This window comes from Periplaneta americana, chromosome 14, assembly GCF_040183065.1.
Source record: "Periplaneta americana isolate PAMFEO1 chromosome 14, P.americana_PAMFEO1_priV1, whole genome shotgun sequence".
Lineage (NCBI taxonomy): Eukaryota > Metazoa > Arthropoda > Insecta > Blattodea > Blattidae > Periplaneta > Periplaneta americana.
The window spans coordinates 88,459,344-88,483,125 of NC_091130.1; the positions used below are offsets into that span (position 1 = coordinate 88,459,344).

The 23,782-nt window shown below is 35.9% G+C and overlaps 1 protein-coding gene across 6 annotated transcripts in view; it reads left to right on the forward strand.

The window, feature by feature from the left end:
• Nucleotides 1-23,782, forward strand: part of faf (ubiquitin carboxyl-terminal hydrolase-like faf) — a 607,647-nt gene that overhangs the window by 149,116 nt on the left and 434,749 nt on the right. For all 6 annotated transcript variants that reach the window (XM_069845718.1, XM_069845714.1, XM_069845717.1 and 3 more), the window contains 2 exons: nt 6,981-7,327; nt 18,343-18,583. In XM_069845718.1, coding sequence (XP_069701819.1) covers nt 6,981-7,327; nt 18,343-18,583 — 588 coding nt within the window. The remainder of the gene's footprint in view (nt 1-6,980; nt 7,328-18,342; nt 18,584-23,782) is intronic.

The window sequence follows — 23,782 nt, forward strand, 5'->3', positions numbered from 1 at the left end:
TAAAGATAAGTGAAGGGAAGAAAAGAAAATACACAGAAAAAAAAAAAAGGAAAAGGAAATTTGAAAATGAACGATTACAAAAATTAGAAACTTTAAGAAACTCAAATGAAACTAAATTTTTTTATAAATTTGTAAATAATGATAGGAAAAATTTTAAACCAAGACCTAACGTATGTAGATATGCTAATGGAAATTTTTTAACTGAGAAAAAGGAAATTTTAAAAAGATGGAGTGATAATTGTAATCACCTTTTATATGAGGCGTGTAGTTGCAGAATTAGATGCAGCAATTTTTTTTCGAAAATGAGTTAATGTTATATTTCATATCTTCATATGTTTCTACAACTGCCAAACTTCTCCGACAGATTGCGCAGGTGTAACAGGCAGTATATGCTTACCATTTCTCATTTGTTTTGCATCTAGTTCCTCTCCTTTTCCCCATGCCTAGTCTAGGTGGTTACAGAAGAAGCTAGCGAGTAGCGTTAAAATCAGCACCGTGTAAATCACATTTAACATATTGAATTTATTGAATATCATTACAATCAGTGAGCACAAATATGTGCAATCGACAAAGTCAATAGGATTCATTGTTGATTAGTCAACTGTCTGAAAACATGTCTGAACCTCACAAGTAATACCAACATGGCACCACTTAAGAGGGAATTAGGCCAGGGGATAATGGGGTAGGGTGGCCAGTTCCTTACCCCCTCCATTGCATACATTTCCAATTAGTTACATATTACACTACTCAGACTTCAGATGTATACAAACAATTGTTCTTCGTCTGACACATACCAAATGAGATGTACTGCCTGGTGATAGATATACATATTAGCCAGAACCTCAAGCAAAGGGCATGAAAGATCATAAAATCGTAGCAAAAACACTAAACAACATTCACATAAAAAAACTTATTAATATCATAAAAATTCATTAATATCATAAAAAGGTTTGTTCATCAACTATTCAAAGACAAGTCTGTTAAAAGACCTCTTTTCCAGATTGAAAGCATAAGAAACAAATTTATTTGCAATTTTTAAAGATATAATAAGATAATTATTCATTGTTTTGATTAGCCTACATATAGGTAGGTCAAAAAGGTCACGGTTTCTGGTATTTTATAGATGTAATCATTCCTATGTGTCATCTAATGTACTTCTTCAGAATATACATTTTCAAGTCCACACCTGTGGAGTAACGGTCAGCGAGTCTGGCCGCAAAACCAGGTGGCCTGGGTTCGAATCCCGGTCGGGGCAAGTTACCTGGTTGAGGTTTTTTCCGGGGTTTTCCCTCAACCCAATACAAGCAAATGCTGGGTAACTTTCAGTGCTGGACCCCGGACTCATTTCACCGGCATTATCACCTTCATATCATTCAGACGCTAAATAACCTAGATGCTGATACAGCATCGTAAAGTAACCCAATAAAATAAATAAATACATTTTCAAATTTCGCAGAAGAAATATCATTCTTGACAATTTCTTGCAAACAAAATCATATGGTCTTGCCATATCTAGTGTGGTGAAATAGCATTACTGGAAAATTAATAATAATAATAATAATAATAATAATAATAATAATAATAATAACAATAATTTGATATGAATTAGTGATGTAGATGTGACCACTCCATGCACTCTTATGCTACTGGTATGGGCTCATTATGCCAACAGATTTTGCCTGGAACCCTATATCAGGGACATTGTTCATTTACGTGCTGAAATTCTATGACAGTGGTCGGCAGGATCTGTGCTCTGTAACATAATTTCAAAGAGAAGTTTTTCTCCATTATAAGAGAATTGGCAGTTGCTTTGGGTAATAATGGTACACATTAGGGGAATACTACATTGGCGGTATGTATTTAATACGTCTGTGTTAATATTAATAACAGTGAATTAATCTAAATCACAGAGCTTTTTGTTCATTACAGATTATATGCCGTCAGTAGAGTTTCTGTAAGGAAATAAAATTGTGAGAACTGCAATTTTCTGTAATTTTTTTTTTTTTATTTTGTGTATAATTTGCAAATTCTAATATAAATCTGATTGTCTAATAAATAATAATAATAATAATAATAATAATAATAATAATAATAATAATAATAATAATATAATAATAAGAAAATGTTTACAAATATGTTGTAACATTTTAAATGAATTGAGGCATTCAGAACTAAAGTGGATCAAGTCACAAATTTTCATAAATTGAGTTTAATTCATTTTTTGATTATCTCAAGTTGGATCTTTTCCGAGCAGTAATGAATCAAGTCTTAATTCCAAGCATTTGCCAGTAGGGTGGACCAGTCACTTTTGGCTCAGATTTGAGGGGCGTTTTCACGAAACTCGTTGTCTACATTTTTTTTTTTTTTTTTTCGATTTTAAGGTTTTAGCTTATCCTTATGTTTTTGGGTCAGGAGAATCCAATGGTGCTATCAGAATTAAGCTAAAGTTGGTAAGTATATCAGTAAATTGATCTTGAAATAAAAGAGATTTTTCAAAACTCGGTATCTACAGTTGTGTGTTTTAGAAAAGAGTTGTCTTGGAAAAAAAGATAATTTTGTAGATAACGAGTTTTGTAAAAACGCCCCTCATTTCTTCATGATGAGCCATAGTGGATCAAGTCACCAAACCGTTGCATCAATCAACATCACAATTGTTTATATTTTATAAATCTAGAATTTGAGAATGGAACAATAAAATTATTGCTAGTGAAATTAGATAATCCACTAGAGCAAGTTAACTTTAAGTCCTATTATTTCAAAACTACGTCTCATGGACTTGATCCACTTTAGCTCTGAACACCTCAATTATAGAAACGTTTTTTCACACAAATGAAAATGGTAAACTCCTGCTGACATACTATGAGCCTTAGTTCCAAATTTTATGTTTCCGGAAAATTGGGAATAGAGCAAATTTGTACTTTGATTCAGGCTACTCTTAACCACAACTTACTATTTACTTACTGCTTTTAAGGAATCTGGAGGTTCATTGCCGCCCTCACATAAGCCCGCCATTGGTCCCTATCCTGAGCAAGATTAATCCAGTCTCTACCATCATATCCCACCTCCCTCAGATCCATTATAGTATTAACTTCCCATCTACGTCTCGGCTTCCCCAAAGGTCTTTTTCCCTCCGACCTCTCAACTAACACTCTATATGCATTTCTGGATTCGCCCATATGTGCTACATGCCCTGCCCATCTCAAACGTCTGGATTTAATGTTCCCATTTATGTCAGGTGAAGAATACAATGCGTGCAGCTCTGCATTGTGTAACTTTCTCAATTCTCCTGTAACTTCATCCCTCTTAACCCCAAATATTTTCCTAAGAATCTTATTCTCAGACACCCTTAATCTCTGTTCCTCTCTCAAAGTGAGAGTCCGAGTTTCACATCCATACAGAACAACCGGTAATATAACTGTTTTATAAATTCTAACTTTCAGATTTTTTGACAGCAGACTAGATGACAAAAGCTTCTCAACCGAATAATAACAGGCATTTCCCATATTTATTCTGCGTTTAATTTCCTCCCGAGTATCATTTATATTTGTTACTGTTGCTCCAAGATATTTGAATTTTTCCACCTCTTGGAAGGATAACTCTCCAATTGTTATATTTCCATTTTGTACAATATTCTGGTCACGAGACATAATCATATACTCAGTCTTTTCGGAATTTCCTTCCAACCCTATCGCTTTACTTGCTTCAAGTAGAATTTCCGCGTTTTCCCTAATCGTTTGTGGATTTTCTCCTAACATATTCACGTCATCCGCATGGACAAGCAGCTGATGTAACCCGTTCAATTCCAAACCCTCTGTGTTATCCTGACCTTTCCTAATGGCATATTCTAGAGTGAAGTTAACAAGTAAAGGTGATAGTGCATCTCCCTGCTTTAGCCCTCAGTGAATTGGAAAAAGCATTACAAACTGGCCTATATGGACTCTGCTGTAAGTTTCACTGAGACACATTTTAATTAATCGAACTAGTTTCTTGGAAATACCAAATTCAATGAGAATATTATATAAAACTTCTCTCTTAACCGAGTCATATACTTTTCCGAAATCTATGAATATCTGATGTACTGTACCCTTATACTCCCATTTTTTTCTCCAATATCTGTTGAATACAAAAAATCTGATCAATAGTCTATTATGCCTAAAACCACACTGATGATCCCCAATAATTTCATCTACACATGGAGTTAATCTTCTCAAAAGGATATTGGACAAAATTTTGTATGACGTCTACAAAAGTGATATTCCTCGAAAATTACTACACTTCGTCTTGTCCCCCTTCTTAAAAATAGGTACGATTATGGACTCCTTCCATTGTTCTGATACAATTTCCTTTTCCCAAATTGCAAGTACAAGTTTATAAATTTCGCTAGATAATGCGCTTCCACCCTCTTGTATTAATTCTGCTGGAATTTGATCAATACCTGGAAACTTGTACTTTTTCAGATTTTCTATTGCAATTTTGACTTCAGAAAGTGTGGGTTCAGGTATAAATGGCTCAACAGTTTGTATTTGAATTTCGTCCTGATCATTTCAGTTTGGCCTATGTATATTTAGTAGTTGCCCAAAATAGTTTTTCCACCTGTTCAGGATTGAATGAGAGTCTGCAAGCAAGTTACCATTCTCATCCTTGATTACGTTTACCCTTGCCTGATATCCATTTTTAAATTCCACAACATAAATTAAAATATACATTTTAATACAATAACCATATTATAAGAAACTTCCTCTACAGTACATAATTAACCTACAACAAGTATTGTTTATGATGCACTTTACTGTCCAAGCACACCACTTTTCTAGCTTATTTTTATTCTTTTCTGCATCACCAGTTTTGCAATATTTGGGGTTATTGTTTTATAACACATAGACGAACATTTTTCCCTCACTTGTTGGTACTAGTGATAATTTTAAGTAGGATTGGGATTATGACCATGAATAGTCCAGTTAATAAGTTTCATATAGCTGTGTAATTTTCTGTCTTTAATATACGAATTAACCTCTGGTCAGTGCATTTCCTTTATTAAAAAAGTGTGTGATTTCAAATATATAACAAGTCCATAATTTTCAAGTAATGTTTAATAAGGCCTTAATGCATAAACTGATACAAAAAAACTTACTGAGTAATTGATATGATATTCTGAAACATGATACTCGAAAAGTTACGTTTGTTTTAAAACACACACACAGATATATATTGTGGCAACCATGTTGGAAAGTTCTTGCTGCCTCGGGAGTCGAGCGCGCGTCCGGCAGAAGGGAGGGTGCGCAGGAAGGAAGGTGGCAGAGAGGGGAGACGCAAGTCAGTGGGCGCTGGGCCGCGGCAGAGAGGAGAAGGAAATCGACTGCTGCAGAAGTAACAAAACGCCTGGAAACAGATTGTTCCCGATCCGATTGTTGTAGAAACTTCGGGAAACAGTACATTCGAGAAAGTGTAATCTAACAAATAAAAGCGAGCAGCCTTTGAGTCTGTCAAGCCAGTTTAGACAAATAAAAGCGTGCAGCCTTCGAGTCTGTCAAGCCAGTTTAGAACAGCCAGTCAGTTTATGAAGTACAGTGAACTTAAGTGAGTACTGTGGTAGCGTCCAGGCGAGGGCAACGCGTCCGGAAGTCTTGGGTTTGAAGTACAGTGAACTTAAGTGAGTACTGTGGCAGCGTTCAGTTGAGGGCAACGCGTCCTGAAGTCTTGGGCTCGAAGTGCAGTGAACTGACTTTGGTAGACTTGGGTTCGAAGTGCAGTGGACTATCTGAAAATCTTCGGTTTGAAGTGCAGTAAACTGTATCCGTAAGGCCTAGGGTTCGATATACCATGTACTTGAGTGAGTGAGCTAGAAGAACTAGTCAAGGCGAACGAACTGAGAACTGACAGTTTTGTTTTGTAAATAGTGCTTTGTGAACATTAGTTGAAATTAGGAGTACATTGCTGTTGTTCTCAATAATAAACGTGAATAGTCATTGTCGTCTGCAGAGTGCAATAACGACTACGGTGTTGCAGTGTTGAGTGAAATACCCATTGTTGACAGGTGTGATTAAAGATAGAAGTAAAAACCACATTGTTGTTTGAATTAAAAGTTACAAAATATGTATATGTATATATATATATATATATATATATATATATATATATATATATATATATATATATATATAATTTTTTTCATCTGAAAATTTTTCTTCTCTGGATTTGGGGAGTTTTTGAACTTACTGTTTCCGTTTTTCTTTCAAGTGTTGTGTTAACACTTGCTGATCATCTCTCTCATATTTATCATATTCATTGGCATAACATGCTGAATTATAATGCTGTAAGTTGAAATTTTTAACATGCTGGAGTACTTGATAACAAACTAAACACTTTTCCATTTCTCCATATTCCACAATAGGAACAGATTTTCTTACACAGAAATAGTGATAGGGGTTGATAGTCTCTAACTAGTATACAGTGCTGTGCCTCTGCATAATGTACACACATACTGCAGCATACAGAGAATAGCTTCATATTAATTCACAAGTTCACTAATTCTACCAAACAATAATGTACATACCGCCACAGAAATGCACTTACTTGCTACTGTGAGGCTGTAACTCAACTGCTCCACTTCATGTGCTCAGCAAGAGTGAACATGCTCTAACGTCACAAAATCATAACCTGTCAATCACTGATCTACGACATGGGCTTCCCAGCTTCATTGTCCCTTTGGAGGAAGTCATGCTAAGGATTTTATCGCCCTCAACCAGGTTTGAACACACAAACTTCAGATCCAGTAGCTAGCAAATACAAAACATGAATACATTTGTTTCGTAAATTTCTACTCATTGCCTGAAATGAAATTTTTTTATAGTTCGAACTTTACACAGTCTGTTCACTCTACAGTAATATCATTAATTCGTTATGCAAGATTATTTTTTATTATTGTTATCCAGAGTATTCTTAGTTTTCATATTAATATTATTTACTTTCAATTTGTTTAGGTTGTAACAAACAGTGGAGATGAAATAGCAACTCGAGCCATTGAGCTGTTGAAAGAAGTAAATACAAACCTTGGGCCAAGATTGCAGTCCTCGTTGCTAGAGTTCCATGAAACTTACATTTCGGAATGCCTAGATCGACTACGTGCCCATTATGATACTGTATCAGTCCTCTCTCATGACGATGCCGGTATGAGGGATGATGGTGGCCTTGTTGGTTCTCCAGTTATGCTAAACAAACTGAAAGGTGAAGCTGTGAAAATGTGTCGTGTAATGAAAGTTCTGCAAGAATATATTGGGGAATGTGATGGTGATTTCACTGTTGAGAGAAAAATTCTACCTCTTCACAGGTACGTTTGATCTGCTATAGTTCATCCAATGTAAGATCTGCTCTTAATATATTGCTCCATACACACGACACAATCAGACAACACAATCGAACAACATTTCTCAGCTATTTATACATTTTTACAACTTCGAATTTGTTTAACAAACACAATATTATTTACCACCATATTTGTAGTGCACTGCCATAACATTGTCGTGTATGATTTTAGTAAAGGATAAGCGTGCACCACACCTTCGCTATAAATTGTGAAATAATTCTTATACCCAAGAAAAAATGAAGAGCTAAGAAACTCTTCTTCCCTTTTGCCTTGAATACTTCGGTCATTGATTACATCAAAGGCAGTTCTTATTTTGCATAGACTATAGTAGTACAGCAGCCATCAACAATAACATATTTTTAATAGCAACAAATTCAGATTATCAATTCTTAGAACAGTCAAAGAGAGCTGAGTAGTGGATAACTATTTTTTTATGTTACTACAACTTTGTGATTCCTTTTTATTATTACAATAATTTTTTACTTGAATTGGAGAACAGATTTATACATAAGTAAATCTAGAATTGATTCTTTTCTTCTAATTATGTCTATATGCATTTTACATGTTCTGCACTGGCAGTTCTTGGTATTTAGACTTTTATCTTTTTTTGTGTATTTTTTAGTAGTAGTAGTAGTAGCAGCAGTAGCAGCAACAGTCAGAAGTGTTCGAATTCTGCCCCACCAATATATTGTGAGGCTTCCCTCAACTCAACTTCATTCTCTCTCCACTAAGATCATTCTGATAGTTAACACTATGAGGAACTTGCTTCTTTTTAAAATTATTGGGCCTCCTTTGATCAACTTCAACCCTGACAATTATGTTAAATCTTGGTAGCTGAAAGGCCATCATGCTGCAACAGATGCCACAAGGAAAGAGGAAAGAAGAAAATACTGAAAGAATGTCTGTGCTGTGAAAAACCAAATACTTTGGATATTACTCGACCAAGGAAAGTGGAGCCGTGGGCATAATGTGAGCTATTGCGATGACATATTATGAACGCAAGAACAGTACAAGTGGCGCTCCGGGCTGCAGGACTCCACTGGCCTCGGTCGAGTAATACCAATATGTGGTTTAGTAAATGCTTTTATTCATTTATATATCTTTTTTTTTTTTTTTTTTTTTGCAAACCAATCTATTATTTTGTTAACCCAAATTGAGATAGTTCATATGAACAGATATTTAATTTTTCATTTATTCTGAAAGGTGCTCTGTGATGTGAAAATAAACGAGGTTAGTTATGTTTCAACATGGTTTTTTCTGAACTCTATTTAGGCCTTGCCCAGTGTACTAGGCAGTAATCATCTTTCCATCCGCTCCAATAAATTTTACATAGAGTTCCACCACCTTATTCATTATAAAAAAAGCTCAGGTAGTAAAAAAATAATGATAGGGATAATAGTAGTAAATTGATAGTGATGATAGTAATAATAATAATAATAATAATAATAATAATGATAGTGATAATAGTAGTAGTAGTAATGATAATAATAGTAATAATGATATGTTGAGAGTAGTAATTATAATGATAATAGTAGTAATAATGATAGTGATATTAATAGTAATAATAATGATAGTGATAATAGTAATTATAATGATAGTGATAATATAATTATAATGATAGTGATGATAGTAATAATAATGATAGTGATAAGAGAAGTAATGATAGTGATAATAGTACAGTGTGTCTTTGCCATCATGCCCGCGATGATTGACCAGCCGCGTGGCTGATGTAAAACCGCGCTTCTGCCTCTAAGGTGACATGTATGCTGGCGCAGCTAGTCAATACCTTTCCCATTCATATCAACACTACGACGTCTACAATAAAACAGTTTATTTATAACTTGGTCTCTGGCAGTATTCATTTAGCTGAGATGGAGAACAAATAGTTTCATCATGATAAATAGATATTCATTAAGGGAACGTATTTACATACACAACATGTACATAAAGAATAGAAAATCGTGTGTTTCAGCGAAGAGAAAATTCAGACATAAATTTCCCAACAGGTCAATACTCTCTAGAAGAACAATATTAAGGTTATTTAATAGATTCAACGGAACAATTTCTGTAAATGACAGGAAAAGACGACAAAAGTGCCATGTTCTTACGAAGGAGAAACTGGATGAAATTGGTGTGACATTAGAGTATAGCCCACGCAAGTCTTTGAGACATTTAGCACAGCAGACAGGGTTTTCTGAAGCGTCTGCGGGAGTGGCAACAAAATTATTGAAACTAAAACCATATAGAATTCGATCATGTCATGAATTATAGCCCCAAAAATACAATTGCAGGCTTAATTTTTCTAATTAGGTGTTGGAAAAAACTAAAAAAGAAGAACTTGGTCCCGGATCGATTTTTTTTTTTTTTTTTTTTTTTTATGATGCTTGATTTCACCTGCATTGCCATGCAGCATCTCAGAATGACAGATATTGATCATCAGAGATCCAAATGTTGTGCATGAAGCTCCATTGTACGTTTTAACGAGTTAAGTTGCGTGAGCATGCTTGCCATCTCAGCGGCAGAAGCACGAACTCCAACCGGGCACGCAGCCGGTCAGTCATCATAGGCATGATGGCGAAGATGCACTGCATTAATAATGATAGTGACAATAGTAGCAATAATAATGATTGTGACAATAGTAATATAGTGATAATAGTACTAATAATGATAGTGATAAGAGTAGTAATAATGATACTGATAGTAGAAGTAATAATGATACAGGTAATAGTAATAACGATAGTGATAGTAGTAGTAATAATAATAATCATAGTGGTACTGATAATAGTAGTAATAATGATGGTGATAATTGTAATAATGATTATGATAATAGTATTAATGATAATGATAGAAGTAATAGTAATGATAGTGATAGTAATGGTAGTAGTAACAATAATGATAGTGACAGTAATAGTAATAATAATAATAATAATAGTGACAGTAATAGTAATAATAATGGTAGTGATAGTAGTAGTAATAATAATGATAGTGACAGTAGTAATAGTAATAATTATAGTGGCAGTAGTAGTAGTAGTAGTAGTAGTAGTAGTAGTAGTAGTAGTAATAATAATGATAGTGGCAGTAATAGTAATAATAATAATAGTGACAGTAGTAGTAATAATAATATTGGTAGTAGTAGCAATGATAGTGATAATAATAGTAATGACAGTGATAATAGTAGTAATAGTGATAATAGTAGTAATAGTAATGATAGTAATAGTAATAATAGTAATAATAATGATAGTGATAATAGTCGTAATAATAACGATAGTGATAGTAGTAGCAGGACGAACATAAATAATAGTGTACACAATCTGTGAGGTTACACAGATCCGCTGCAACGCTATGATTGAAATTCGAAGAGAGTTCACAGTACTTGTTACTCTAAACGTGGTCCGTTTTAAAGTCGAATTTCTTGCATTGAACCCTGGTCTTCGTAACTTTTGGAATACCTGGTTAGTTCCTTATTCATAATTAATACTTTTCTCTCAGTTAATATTTTTAACGCCCATAACAGAAAATACAATGAGATCTGAACACTGTGAAAGCAATTATAAGTTCAACATTTACGTGATCTTTTCGTAACAAGTTGCGAATTCAGGGACAGAAAAACGTACAAAATGAAATAAAATAAGAGTTAACTGATATTTTGCGTGCTTATAAATGAATTAAATTACACGCCATGATTATTTGCTTGCTACTTTTGAGAGTTTACGAGATAACTTGGCGGATTTACGAGGTTGTAATTCTCACCTGATCTCCTTTTTCCTAAAAAAATAATCGGAATTTCAAGTAATGATGGACCAATTTAGGAATGATATCCATCATGTTTTCTCTGCGACAGCCTGCTCCTGAAGACTGGATTGTAATAGCGTCAATGGTGTCACGACGTTCATAGAAGATATCACCCCACATTGCAGTCAGAGCTAATCTTTTCTTTAATGTAAGTTCTGTTTGAAGAAGTACGTTGTACACAGCTTGGGAGAGATGGGTTAAAAGACTGGTTTTCCTGCTTGATCCGTAGTCTTTGATTTGGACTTTTCACTTTCGCATCAAAGGGAATGGACACAGAGGGAACATGCAGTAAATTCAGAGGAATGATTTAAGTCATAACTGGCCACATGATATACTAAAAATGTGCTATCAATGGGATAGGAGTAGTATTTACCATATCGGACACTGGACTTTCCCAGTGTTGACCATGTATTTCTTCACGAAGAACAATTTTTTCTTTTATACAAGTTTCTATAGACTCCTTAATTGAATTATTACCTAATTCTGCATTTCGCGGTAATGTTCGCATTTGGTTCACAAACATGTGTAGTTGATCACTTTTCGATTCACAGTTTCCTGCGCTGTTAAATAGCCTGCTTTGTAGGGACATAAATACATTGTAGTAAACGCATATGAAGAAAATCTATCGTCGGAGGATAGTCATCTGAACTGACTCAACGCAAAATTGCGAAGTGATCATCCAAAGGGTCTTGAGTGATTTTCTCTGTTACGACATATTTGTATATTTTGCCTCAGAGCCATTTGCTCGTTTCTAAGGTACTTTGTAAGGTTACTACTAAAGATTTCATTAATATACCAGAAGCAAATGTATTGGTTGTAGTTCTGAGACACTGAAGAAAATTGTTTAAAATTTTATGGGCAGGAGAGTCTTTATAAAGATCCTTAGCAGGAAAGAGTGAATTTAATGTGTCGGCAATACAGTTTAAATATCATGTAAATTCTTCAGTGACCTCACTGCCATCAAAACCCGATGACCCTATCCACGGTAAAATTTGAGACCTTTGGCGACAATCTCGCTGAAGCGCAAGTCTGGCAGTCATTCTCTGAAAGGACGACAGATCTAAATGGTGTATTGTCAACTTGAAACAAACCCTAAGACCCACATATTCAGATAAGTTTTCTTCAAAAAGTCTCCTATAAAAACTGAAAATGATATTTTTCCACTTGTAAGGCAGTTCGACTTTATCATGGAAATAATTTTTTATCCATTTCAGTATGTGCACAAAATCTGAAAATGTCCATATCATCTTTTTTCATTAGACGGATTAGGAATGCAACATTGTTCTGGATATCTTTTTCCATTAATTTCTAATGATTTCCAAGCAGTTCTATTTGTTTGACTGTCATCATAATTGAAACAAACTACTCTCATTCCAATTGCTTCTAATTGTAGCACTACTTGTATAAGAATTTTAGCGAGAATATCTCCTGGAGTAGTGTTTCTGCTAATGTACTGTTAATAGCAATCTTGCATAAATGGTACAAACACAAATACTAATGAATGCTTTGCTAATTGTTTCTCTTGGACATCGATCGTAAGATGTCCAAAGTTAACAAATCTCACTTTAAAGTGAATTTTTTCTTTGAATTTGATCTCATCGAATACACTTCGTAACGTTTTTCATCTATTTCATCTTTATATAAATCTGAGATAGGACCCAAGGAATATGGATTTACACCATACGGACACTCAAGTCCTCGGCAAAGTTTTTGCTAATGCTTTTCTGAGGGAAGAGGCAGCAAATCATGCCCCAAACAATGTCCATACACTACTCTTTTGGTGATTTTATTTTAAACAGAAAATGCACTAAAGAAAGTCGGCAGTATACCTCATTTCTCTGGGCTTTTGACCCCACTGTATCTATAATAATTTCTTACTTCATAGGCTACTAAAAAAAAAAAAAAAAAGCATCTCTGTACTGAATTTTTTTTTACAATTCAACTCTTTTTATAGCAAACAAATTGTGGCTTTCACCAAGGGCAGACTGATTTTAGTTCTTGTGTACTTTCTACTCAAATTTCAAGCTGCTTTTTCGAGTGTAATATTTTAGAAGTATCAGCATGGAAACTAGATTGAATTTGAACATTACTATCTTTATTACTGCTAGACTGACATTGCATTTCAATTCGATCAGCTGTTGTTATTATTGGTTCTGCGTCATATCTCCATTCTTCTTTCTTCTTTTTCCTGAGGTTTCACTATTCTTCTGCCTTATGGGCGATTTCTGATGTTTTACTTGACTTTATATGAGGCCTGTCTAAAATGTATCCGACCTTAAATTTTCCCGCGCAAAGTAGTGATTCTAAGGCGGCGCCACTGTGCATTGTGGAAGGAGGAACCGTAATGCGCATGCTTGAATTTTTTCACTGCATTCGCTTGTGCCAGTCACTGGCTGGTGGTCGCCAAGTAAGGTGCTGTTCTAAGTGTTTGTCGGATTTAGTTTTCTCGCAAGATGACTGAACGAATTGAGCAAAGATACTGCATCAAATTTTGTCAAAGGCTTGGTGATTCTCAAAGTCAAACAATTCGTAAGATTCAGCAGGTGTTTGGGGAAGATGCGATGGGTGTAACACAAATTAAGGAGTGGTTCAACTGATTCAAAGATGGCCGCACATGAGCGGAGAGTGAGCAGCGTTGTGGCAGGCCCCAAACTGCTCGGAGTGCAGCTGTTGTTGAGAGGGTGCGAAATTTGGTGATGGCAGATCGTCGTTTGACCATGCGGGAGATTGCCGAAGAGGTTGGAGTGAGTAAAGATTCTGCACATGCAATTTTGCGTGATGATTTGAACATGAACCGAGTGGCTGCGAAATTCGTGCCCAAGTTGTTGTCCCCAGAACAAAAAGACCTCCGTCGTGACGTTGCACAGGACCTTCTGGACACCGCCAACATGATCCTGGGTTTCTGAACACCGTGATAGCTGGAGATGAGTCATGGGTGTACGGGTACGACCCAGAAACAAAAAGACAGTCGTCGCAATGGAAGCATCCCGAGTCTCCAAGGCCGAAGAAAGCGTGGTAGGTGCGAAGCAAAATCAAGGTGATGCTGACTGTTTTCTTTGATGTCCGTGGAATTGTGCATCACGAATACGCACCAGAAGGACAAACGGTGACAAAGGAGTACTATCACGATGTTCTCCGGCGACTCTGTGATGCAGTTCAGCGCAAAAGACCAGACATGTGGACGGCGAACAACTGGCACTTGCATCACGACAACGCCCCCGCACATTCATCCCAATTGATCCACACTTTCTTGGCCAAACATGGAATTACAACCGTTCGCTAACCTCCCTACTCTTCAGACCTGGCTCCTTGCGAGTTCTGGTTGTTTCCAAAATTGAAGACACCACTGAAAGGATCCCGTTTTGAGAGTAGAGAAGAGATAATGTGGAACGCGACGACGGAGCTGAACACCATTCCAAAAGAAGACTTCCAGAGGTGTTTCTGGCAGTGGAAGGATCGGTGGGCTAAGTGTGTGCAAGCACAAGGGGCCTACTTTGAAGGGGATTAGGGTCCCAACCCCGTCAGGTATTTGAAATATTTTTTCTGGCTAAAGGTCGGATACTTTTTAGACAGGCCTCGTAAGTGTTTCGGTAAATTAGGGAAAATGTGAGATACAGCTCCTGATTGTAATTTCAAGTGCATTCACGGTATTTCCGTCTTTTTATAACAAAACAGTCTGATTTTTTAATTGTATCTTTGGAAAAATGCACATCACAAATACAGTTATTTACCGAAAGCTGGCTATCTTTCCGTAGAATCACTCTGGCCCATTTCCCGCACTAATCATTTTCTGTGGGAGATGAAAAAATTACTTCTGTCACCATTTCTACTGTATCCCAGTCTACAGGTAGGAATAAATCAGTACGGAATTTCTGTAATTATTTTGTAGATCACCACAAAATATTCTTTTGTCACTGATGAATTCAAGGCACAACAAATTAAAGACATCTACACAAACAACCCCTAGCAACTTATACCATTAAATGGGCAAAAAAAATATATTTTCGAGGTACCTGACCAGAGACAAACTATGGATCTTAGCGATTGAAGCACTAATAGTTCTCAGGTCTGCCACTGAATGTGAGAAAACGTGGAAGCACGTACACTATTCTATTCGTCCTGGTAGTAGTAAGAGTAATAATGATGATAGTAGTAGTAATAGTAATAGTTACAATAATAGTAATAATAATTGCGGTAATAGTAATAATGATAGTGATAATAGTAATAATAATGATGATATTAGTAGTAGCAATAATGATAGTTATAATAGTAGTAGGAATAATAATGATAGTGATAATTATAGTGATGATAAATAGTAGTAGTAGTAGTAGTAGTAGTAGTAGTAGTAGTAAGATAATGGTAATAGTAGTAATAATAATGATAGTGATAGTGGTGGTGATAATAATGATAGTGATATTAGTAGTAATAATAATAATGATAGTGGTAATAATATAATTATAGTGATAGTAGTAGTAATAATAATACAGTGATAGTAGTAATAATAGTGATAGTGGTAGTGATAATAATAATTAGGGCAAGGCATTTAATGACCTATAAATTGGTAAAAAAATGCAGAATAAAAAATGCATTTATGACCTAAAAAATACAAAAAAATGACCTAAAAAAAAACAAAAAAATGACCAATAAAAAGTAAAGCATTGCAAATGAAAATACTTTTAATTACGTTAAGTACTCGATTACTGAACTACATAAAATTTAAAAAAATACATGTTACAGTACCTTGTATTGCAGAAAATTAATTTCAAGTGCACTTTTACAACAATTTTGAATTGCAGTTAACAATCAAAACTTGGTGGAGATTTTCAAACAAAAATGATTCTGTTGTCTGCTAGTACCGACTTATAAATGGAAAAGCCTCTCTCTACTTCAACAGAAACAATTGGAACAAACTGAAAGCAAGCAATCTCCTGGATTTAACTCACAGTCAGGAAGAGAAAAATTTTCACCAGACAAAGCTCTGCCAATTGAACACAATGTTGTGTACCCCCTGTTCTTGCTTAGACAGTTTTTCATAATCATTGACACTGCATCACCCACTTTACCACATGCATGGCTCAAATCATTCACCACTTTATCCACTATTTGTAGCTGTTCCACTAATGTCACTTGGGATTTTTCCAGTGCAGTTATGACATCAGGAAGGAATCCAAAATTAGTATTTATGTAAGAAAGTTTACCAGCAATTTCTTTATCAGCTAACAGTTCTTGCGGCTTTTTTATTGACACTGACTCACCATTATCAAAAGAATCAACCACTTTCTTCACAACATCGAAATTCTTGCAGTAATAACTGCAAGCTTGGAGCCATGTTCCCCATCTAGTCAAAACAGGTGAAAATGGCAATTGGATTTCTCGAGCTTCTGTTTGAATGCTGAAATTCGAGAGAGGGCTTTCAAGAATACTTTCTTCACACATCCAATTAATTAAACCGCTTCAGGAAAATTTGCACGTACTTCTTCTGCAACCCAGTGTAATGCATGCGCTAAACACGTCACATGTACCATTTTTGGTTACATTGCACTTAAAGAAGCAGCTGCTTTCATCATGTAGGGTGCTGCATCTGTTATAAAAAGCAATACATTGGAATTTCGAATCCCATCAGGCCAAAGTATTCTCAATGCATGGTCAAATACTAAGCTGATCGTTGAGTAGTTGACTTTGCCCAGCTGCTCACAATGTAGTAGAAATTGTTCTCCAGGCCTGTGTGCTTCTAAAACTCCAACAATAACATTAGCTACATAACGGCCCATAGAGTCTGTTGTCTCGTCAGTGGATACGAATACATTTCTTTCTCCAATCATTTCTCTTATTTTTTTTCAAAGTTTTGTCATAGCACCGAGCTATGTATGTTTTTCTCAATGTTCTGGCATCTGGAATTAATTTTCCGGTCTCCTCTTCTAAGAAAGTTCGCAGCTTAGGATGATTCAGTTTGTGAAGTGAAATATCAGCCGATAGAAAAGCTTCACATAGTTTCTCACAAAATGGCGAGAACGTTGAACACGTATCCCCCAGAATCATTTGCTGTAAGTTTACACTGGATTTATTTTCAAGTCTCTGCAGGCCAAGTTTATGTTTCTCTTGTGACATGTGTTGTTCTATCGTAAACTTTTTTTCAGCAGCCACTCTCACATCGCAGATCTTGCAGAATAAAATACGACCGTCCGTTGAAAAAATATTTTCTCCATATTTTGAAACAAATGCCTTTAATTTAACACTAGCACTTTACTTTAGGCATTTTGCTCTTGACCTGTTCACACAGACGACTAGAAACAACTGACCACCTCAATTAACAGCATAACAATGCCAGTTTACCTGGAGAAAGGAATCTGTGGGAGTGTGGGTAAATTCCTAGAAGTGGGCAAGTTCATTATGCCTTGAAAAATAGGGGTACAAGCTAGCATACGCTCTAAGAATTTGAATAAAATTCCTAGAAGTGGGCAAGTTCATTATGCACATACCTTGAAAAATAGGGGTAGAAGCTAGCAAACATCTACTTAATTCCAAGAAATTGTATTAACAAAGTAAATACTGAATTATAATAAAAATCTCAAATCAAATACAAATAATGTCACAGCCTTCCTGAAAAATGTAAAAAATGCTCAAAATGACCTAAAAATTGCTAAAAAATGACATATCTGTAAAAAAGTTAAGAAAATGCAAAAAAATGCCCTAACGAATTGCTTTTATTTAACCCGGTTTTTAATGTCATACATTTCCATATATGCTAGCAATGTTTAAACCTTCATAAGAAAAAGATGCAAAATCATTAATTGCCTTGCCCTAGTAATAATGATAGTGATAGTAATAATAGTGGTGGTGGTATTAGTGGTTGTGATAGTGATATTGGTGGTGGTGGTTATAGCAACAGCTTATGTGTTTTTGTCTTATTTTTTATGATAATAATAATAGTTAATAATAATAATAATAGTAATAATAATTTGGTAAGAATAATTATAACATTACACTTGAAATTCTGTTACATAAATTCTGAAATAATACATTTCGTTGGTCTTGTCTTCAAGCTGAAAATCGAGAAAGTATTTCGTTCACTTTGTTGTTGAGTTCCTGATTTTGAATTCATTTGTTGGTTGGAAGAGTCGAGCAACTCATTGAATATATTTTAAATGTTGTGTTCATTCTTTCTAAGTTTGACAAATCTATTTCAGGGCTTGTAGGGGAAAACACTTAGCACTCCTAGTCAGGTTTTCAAATCCAGGTCGCGCAGTAGACGATGTGGATATTTTTACACATAGTAATGACACATTGGCATCCCTACGAAGACAAGTATTACGTCGGATAAAGGCTAGTGGAGCCAATGTAAAATTGGATCTTTTCATCAATGGAGAACTTCTGGATCCAGCTGATGATCGAAAACTGCTCTCCCAAATTTCACTTAGAGACAAAATGGTACGTGTCTTGTGTGAAGTATGTAAGTAATGTGAAATTTGCCTACTTGTTGATATAAATATAGTGTCCTAGTGCAATAAGATGACAGAGAAAAGAAGTACATATGACTGAGGGGATTTACAATATACTTTGTTCTTGAAATTTTTTATTTTGTTTGATTATTTTATGACTCTTTATCAACTGCTGTGGTTATCTAGCATCTGAATGAGATGGTGATAATGCCAGCGAAATAAGTCCAGGTTCCAGCACCGAAAATTACCCAGCATTTGCTCTTAATGGGTTGAGGGAAACCCCTGGAAAATATCTCGGTCAGGTAACTTGTCCCAACCTGGATTTGAACACGCCAGCTTGTTGCACTATCATGCATGCTAACCGTTACTCCACAGCGATGGACTACTCTGTTCTAAACATGTTTATTCACTTACTGCAAAGGAATGAAGTCATACATGAAATCGTCATCGTCATCATCATCATCACCATCATCATCATCATCATCATCATCTTCATCTTCTATGTCACTGGGATTAGTATTACTGTCATTGCTGTCACTTATTGTTATTATTGTTTCCTATATGAATAATAAACTGATAGTTTACATCTTCCATATTCACATCCCTCTCCAGTATTTGTTTTCAAGATCTATCACATGTCGACAGTAACCGGTTCAGTCAACTTTGGTGATGCTCTGAATTCCTTGCACAGATTCCTGCAGTCTTGTCAACGTCATTTCTCCAGGTGCATTGTTTGATCTCGCATAATTCTTCACCTTCCTTCAGGCCAACTTGATAGAATTGAGGTCGTTATACAGTGGCCACAGAATATCTCCAAGCCGAAAGAATGTTATGATGATTTCGACTAAGACTTGCAGAAGAAAGGGCTGGGTGTGGTGACATCGTTATGAAAACAAATCCTTCACACTGCTGAAATTAAAAATCCACTCACTCTCACTGTCAGATTCAATTCCGTACACGGAGATAGAGAAGTAACACAAATAGTGGTGAATAGTCTTAGAGAAGTAACACAAATAGTGGTGAATAGTCTTTGATGTCAGTTTTAACATACATGCATAACAATCTGCATTACAGAATCATTTGTTTATTTTTTTCTCCTTATCTAGTCTTCCTTTCTCTGTGATGTAAGCCAGACTCAGAGATATTCTGCATCGACTGTATTTCTTTGGAACTGATCTATTCAATAAGTAAAAAGACGAATTTTCTCACACTTTCGTCAGAAGGTATACCATACTGTTGCAGGTACTTCAAGATTTCCATCTTGCAAGATAACTTTGTTGGTGCTTTATTGATTTAAGATAAGAAGCATTGCCCATTACTGTAACAGATGACACAGCTAGAGTAGGAAGTACTTTTTTAATCACCCGTTTCTCGAAGTTTTCAGAATTTATCTGTGATAAAAGCCTGTTTTGCCGGCTTTGTACACAAGGACACATCCCTCAATGAAACCATCAGACTCACCTAGATGGACGACAATGAGTCTGTTAGAGGCATTAACGGAACTCGTACCTGCTACATTTCTGTGTTGCCAGCATTTACAGAATGTTAGATTCGAGTCCATCCATATCTCGTCTAAATATAAAATCGGTTTCCTTTCTTCGCAGTTGTTTTATTTTCTGCAAGCATCTGCACCTCCAATTTACATTATTCTCCATTTCAAATAACAGTTTTTTTTTTCAAGACTCACGGTTTCTCCACTTCAATCCCACTTCCTTGATAATATGCCTTAATGTTGTTGCCTTCCTGAAAACACATTTTTTTTTCTAATAATACAAGCAGCAGTTTACTGCAACTTGGAACTGTCTTCTGACGCAAATAAAAATCCTAAATTATATCCTTAATTACTTCTCAATCGAAGTCATCAACATCTGCATTTCTGTAATCTGGATATTATGGTTTTTTCCTGGCAACAATAATATGCTAGTACTATTTTTCGCACTGTTACTTTGATTCCTTATATGGTATATCTTTCTTGCTGTACAGTAGTGGCTCATTCTGTAGTTTCGTTGATGGTACACTAAGACGTAGTTTTCTTTCTGTATGGCAATATTCATTAAAATTTGCGATGTTTCTCCCATCACTGTAAATGGTTTGGCCTTATTTTTTTTTCTGACATACTTCACTATTTCATAATAATGGTCACTAGACACATAACCTAATAACATAAATAGATAAACTGAGAAATATAACTAAATAATATCTATGCTTACTTATATATTACTTTCTATGCACATTAGCTAGGTACAGCTGTCAAAAAAATGTTATTGCTGTCTAGAATCTAAGTTCCCTTTGGGTATTTTCGCTACAATTTGGAGACAGGTGATTTTACATGTTCGACCACATGGCCTGATATCTACACTCATAATTGAAGTGTTCTCCATGTTACTACTGTAGCATAGTGGTAGCATTCCAGGCTGGTGTTTATGAAGTCGTGCTTTCGAACACAACCTAGTGCTTTTTATGTTTTTTTGCTTTTAAAATAGAGAAAATATAATTGCTCCTGTCTCTTTCATGATTGTTTAGAAATTAACATCAGGTTCATGAATGTATTATGCCATGACTTTATCATTATTTATTATGACATTATGGCTGCCCATGGAAAGAAAGAAAGAAAGAAAGAAAGATTTTATTCTCAACAGAAATATCTAACATGGCATAAAGAAAACAAACTTACTGGAGTCTGCCTTAGAAAATTCAAACAAAAAAAAAAAACCACAATTCAATATTTAGTCCATCTTCCTCCCATCTCGATCACATCTTGCAATCGAGTGGATGTGAATCGATTAGTCTTTTCGAATAGCGAATGTTCTCAGCCACTGCATCCCAGGTATCCTGGACGAGCTTCCTCAAATCATCAGGATGTCTTGGAGGGGATTGGGCCAATTTTTCTGCATATGCTCCATTACTTGTGGCCACATATTCTCCATAGGGTTCAAGTCCAGAGAGCAACAAGGCCAGTCTGTCAGTTCGATACCCTGTCTTCTCGCAAACCAGTCTCAGATCAATTGAAATGTGTGGACTGGATGATTATCCTGCTGAAATTGAATTCCGGCAGGATATAACAACCTTGCTTAAAGAACCATATAGAGTTCCAGCAACCATTGATATTTCTGCTGGTTTGATTTCCCTCAAATGCGATGGATTATGCCCACTCCATGATGAGAAATCCACCTCCAACACGACACACACTACCATTGTGGGCACGAATGGCAGCATATTTCTGATCGAATTGGGTACCATAAGAGTGATATATGAGAGTGGGTCTTTTCTTTTTAATACAAAAGGTGACTTCATCAGAAAAGATTACCCTTTCCCAATCCCAATCACCATTTCTCACTGCAAATAATAAACGCAAATTACTACTGGAATCATGCTGAATATGTACTTTTATTCAGTTGTCAGCACACTAGTTACTAAACTATTAAAATCTGGAAGTACGTCTGATGCAATCTGTAATTGTGCCAGTAGATGTTAGTCTGTTATGTGAGAGCATGTTTTTGATTTCATGGGAGTCATTTTTAGAAAAAACAATTGCCCACATGTACAGGGTATGGCAGAATATCTCCCTGATTAGAAACTTAAATAACAAGAGCGGCATAGATCCTATTCAGAATTTTATTTTACCATCTTACAGAAGAATGTTTGCTATTTTGACATTACTTTGTTTTAAAGATAATGTTGTCCAAATGCTTATCCTCACAAGCTATACACTCCTCAGTGACTGTGCGTTCTTCTTCCTCAAAAAAGTATGGCTCTATTATTCTGATTTGTGCAACAGCACACCAAATAGTAATACGCTCGCTGTGGAGAGGTCGCTGATGCATTTCTCGAGAGTTTTCTGGGGATCAATATGGAATGATTTGTTTGTTGATGCAGTCCGACAAATGAAAATGAGCTTAGTCATTACTAAACACAACAGTGTCACCTTGAACATTTTCCAATATGGTCTCGCAAGCATCTTGGCGGTTGAGCCAGTCATGTTACTGAAGTTCCTGAACCACCATAGCTTTGTAGGGATGGAACGTGATGTTTAAGTGTAAGATTCGTCTGGCACTCCGATGAGATATTCCCAATACCAGAGCATGTTTAATGGCTATACGTCGTGGAGATGTGGTAACAGCATGCCTCACTGCTGTGATATTCTCGGGAGCCCGAACGTTGCGACATCTACCGGACGACTTCTGTTTGAAAGTTGAACCTTTTTTCTGACATTTCTCACCATATCAGTAGGGTTTTCTTAGCAGGAATTCTTTCTTGTCGACCTACTATAAAATGGGTACGAAATTTCCACAGCATTGCAATCACAATCACCATTTAAAAAAAATACTCAACAAAATGCATGATGTTTACTTGTTCATGCCATGATGGTAACTGAAATGGCATGGCTTGTGCTGCTCAAAGGTATATGCCACTCAAGCGCAACTATCAAGAAACTTATATGGCAGCCAATTCAAATTGGGGAAATCATTCTGCCGTACCCTCTATATGTCGAACCAAACATAGCAGCAATATTTGCAACAAAGAGTCTAAGGCGTGGATATTTTGGCTTTGGGAGATTTGTAAAGATATATACACTATCTGCGTTATTGCATTTGGTCTTCAGATAAGTATCACTCTGTAGATCTGCAACTTACCTCCATTTGCAATTCTACTCTAACCTTCCTCAAATCTATGGTGAAGGCATTTGCAAAGAGGAGAAATTAATTTTCCATGAGTTTGAAATCTCGAAAATGGGTGTCGATGTACTTCGAAACGTCGTACCAGTTTGTATTTGTCCTCCCCGTAGAGGCGACTTATATTGGAGTGAAGTACATCGTAAGAAGAAAGCCCAACTACTGAGCTCGCTAACGTTTCTACTTCGATGCCGGGACACGGATACCATCCCACGTTTCATCAGAATGAAACGACAGCAACACACAGCGCAGGCACATCGTATCTACAACCGCACAGAACAAGCCCTTGTGAGAGAACGGATACATCAAACCAGGAGGGAACTAGCCAAGAATGACAACATATTATACGATTTCCATCTACAACTTAGCAGCACGGTCCACGACAAAGACTGGGATAACATTGACAAGATCACGTATGACGCCATGCAATCTCAATTTCTGAAGAATACCAACAGACACAAGAAGAAGTTTTTAAACCTACCCGCAAAGAAGAAGTCTACGCAGAAGTTGGACAC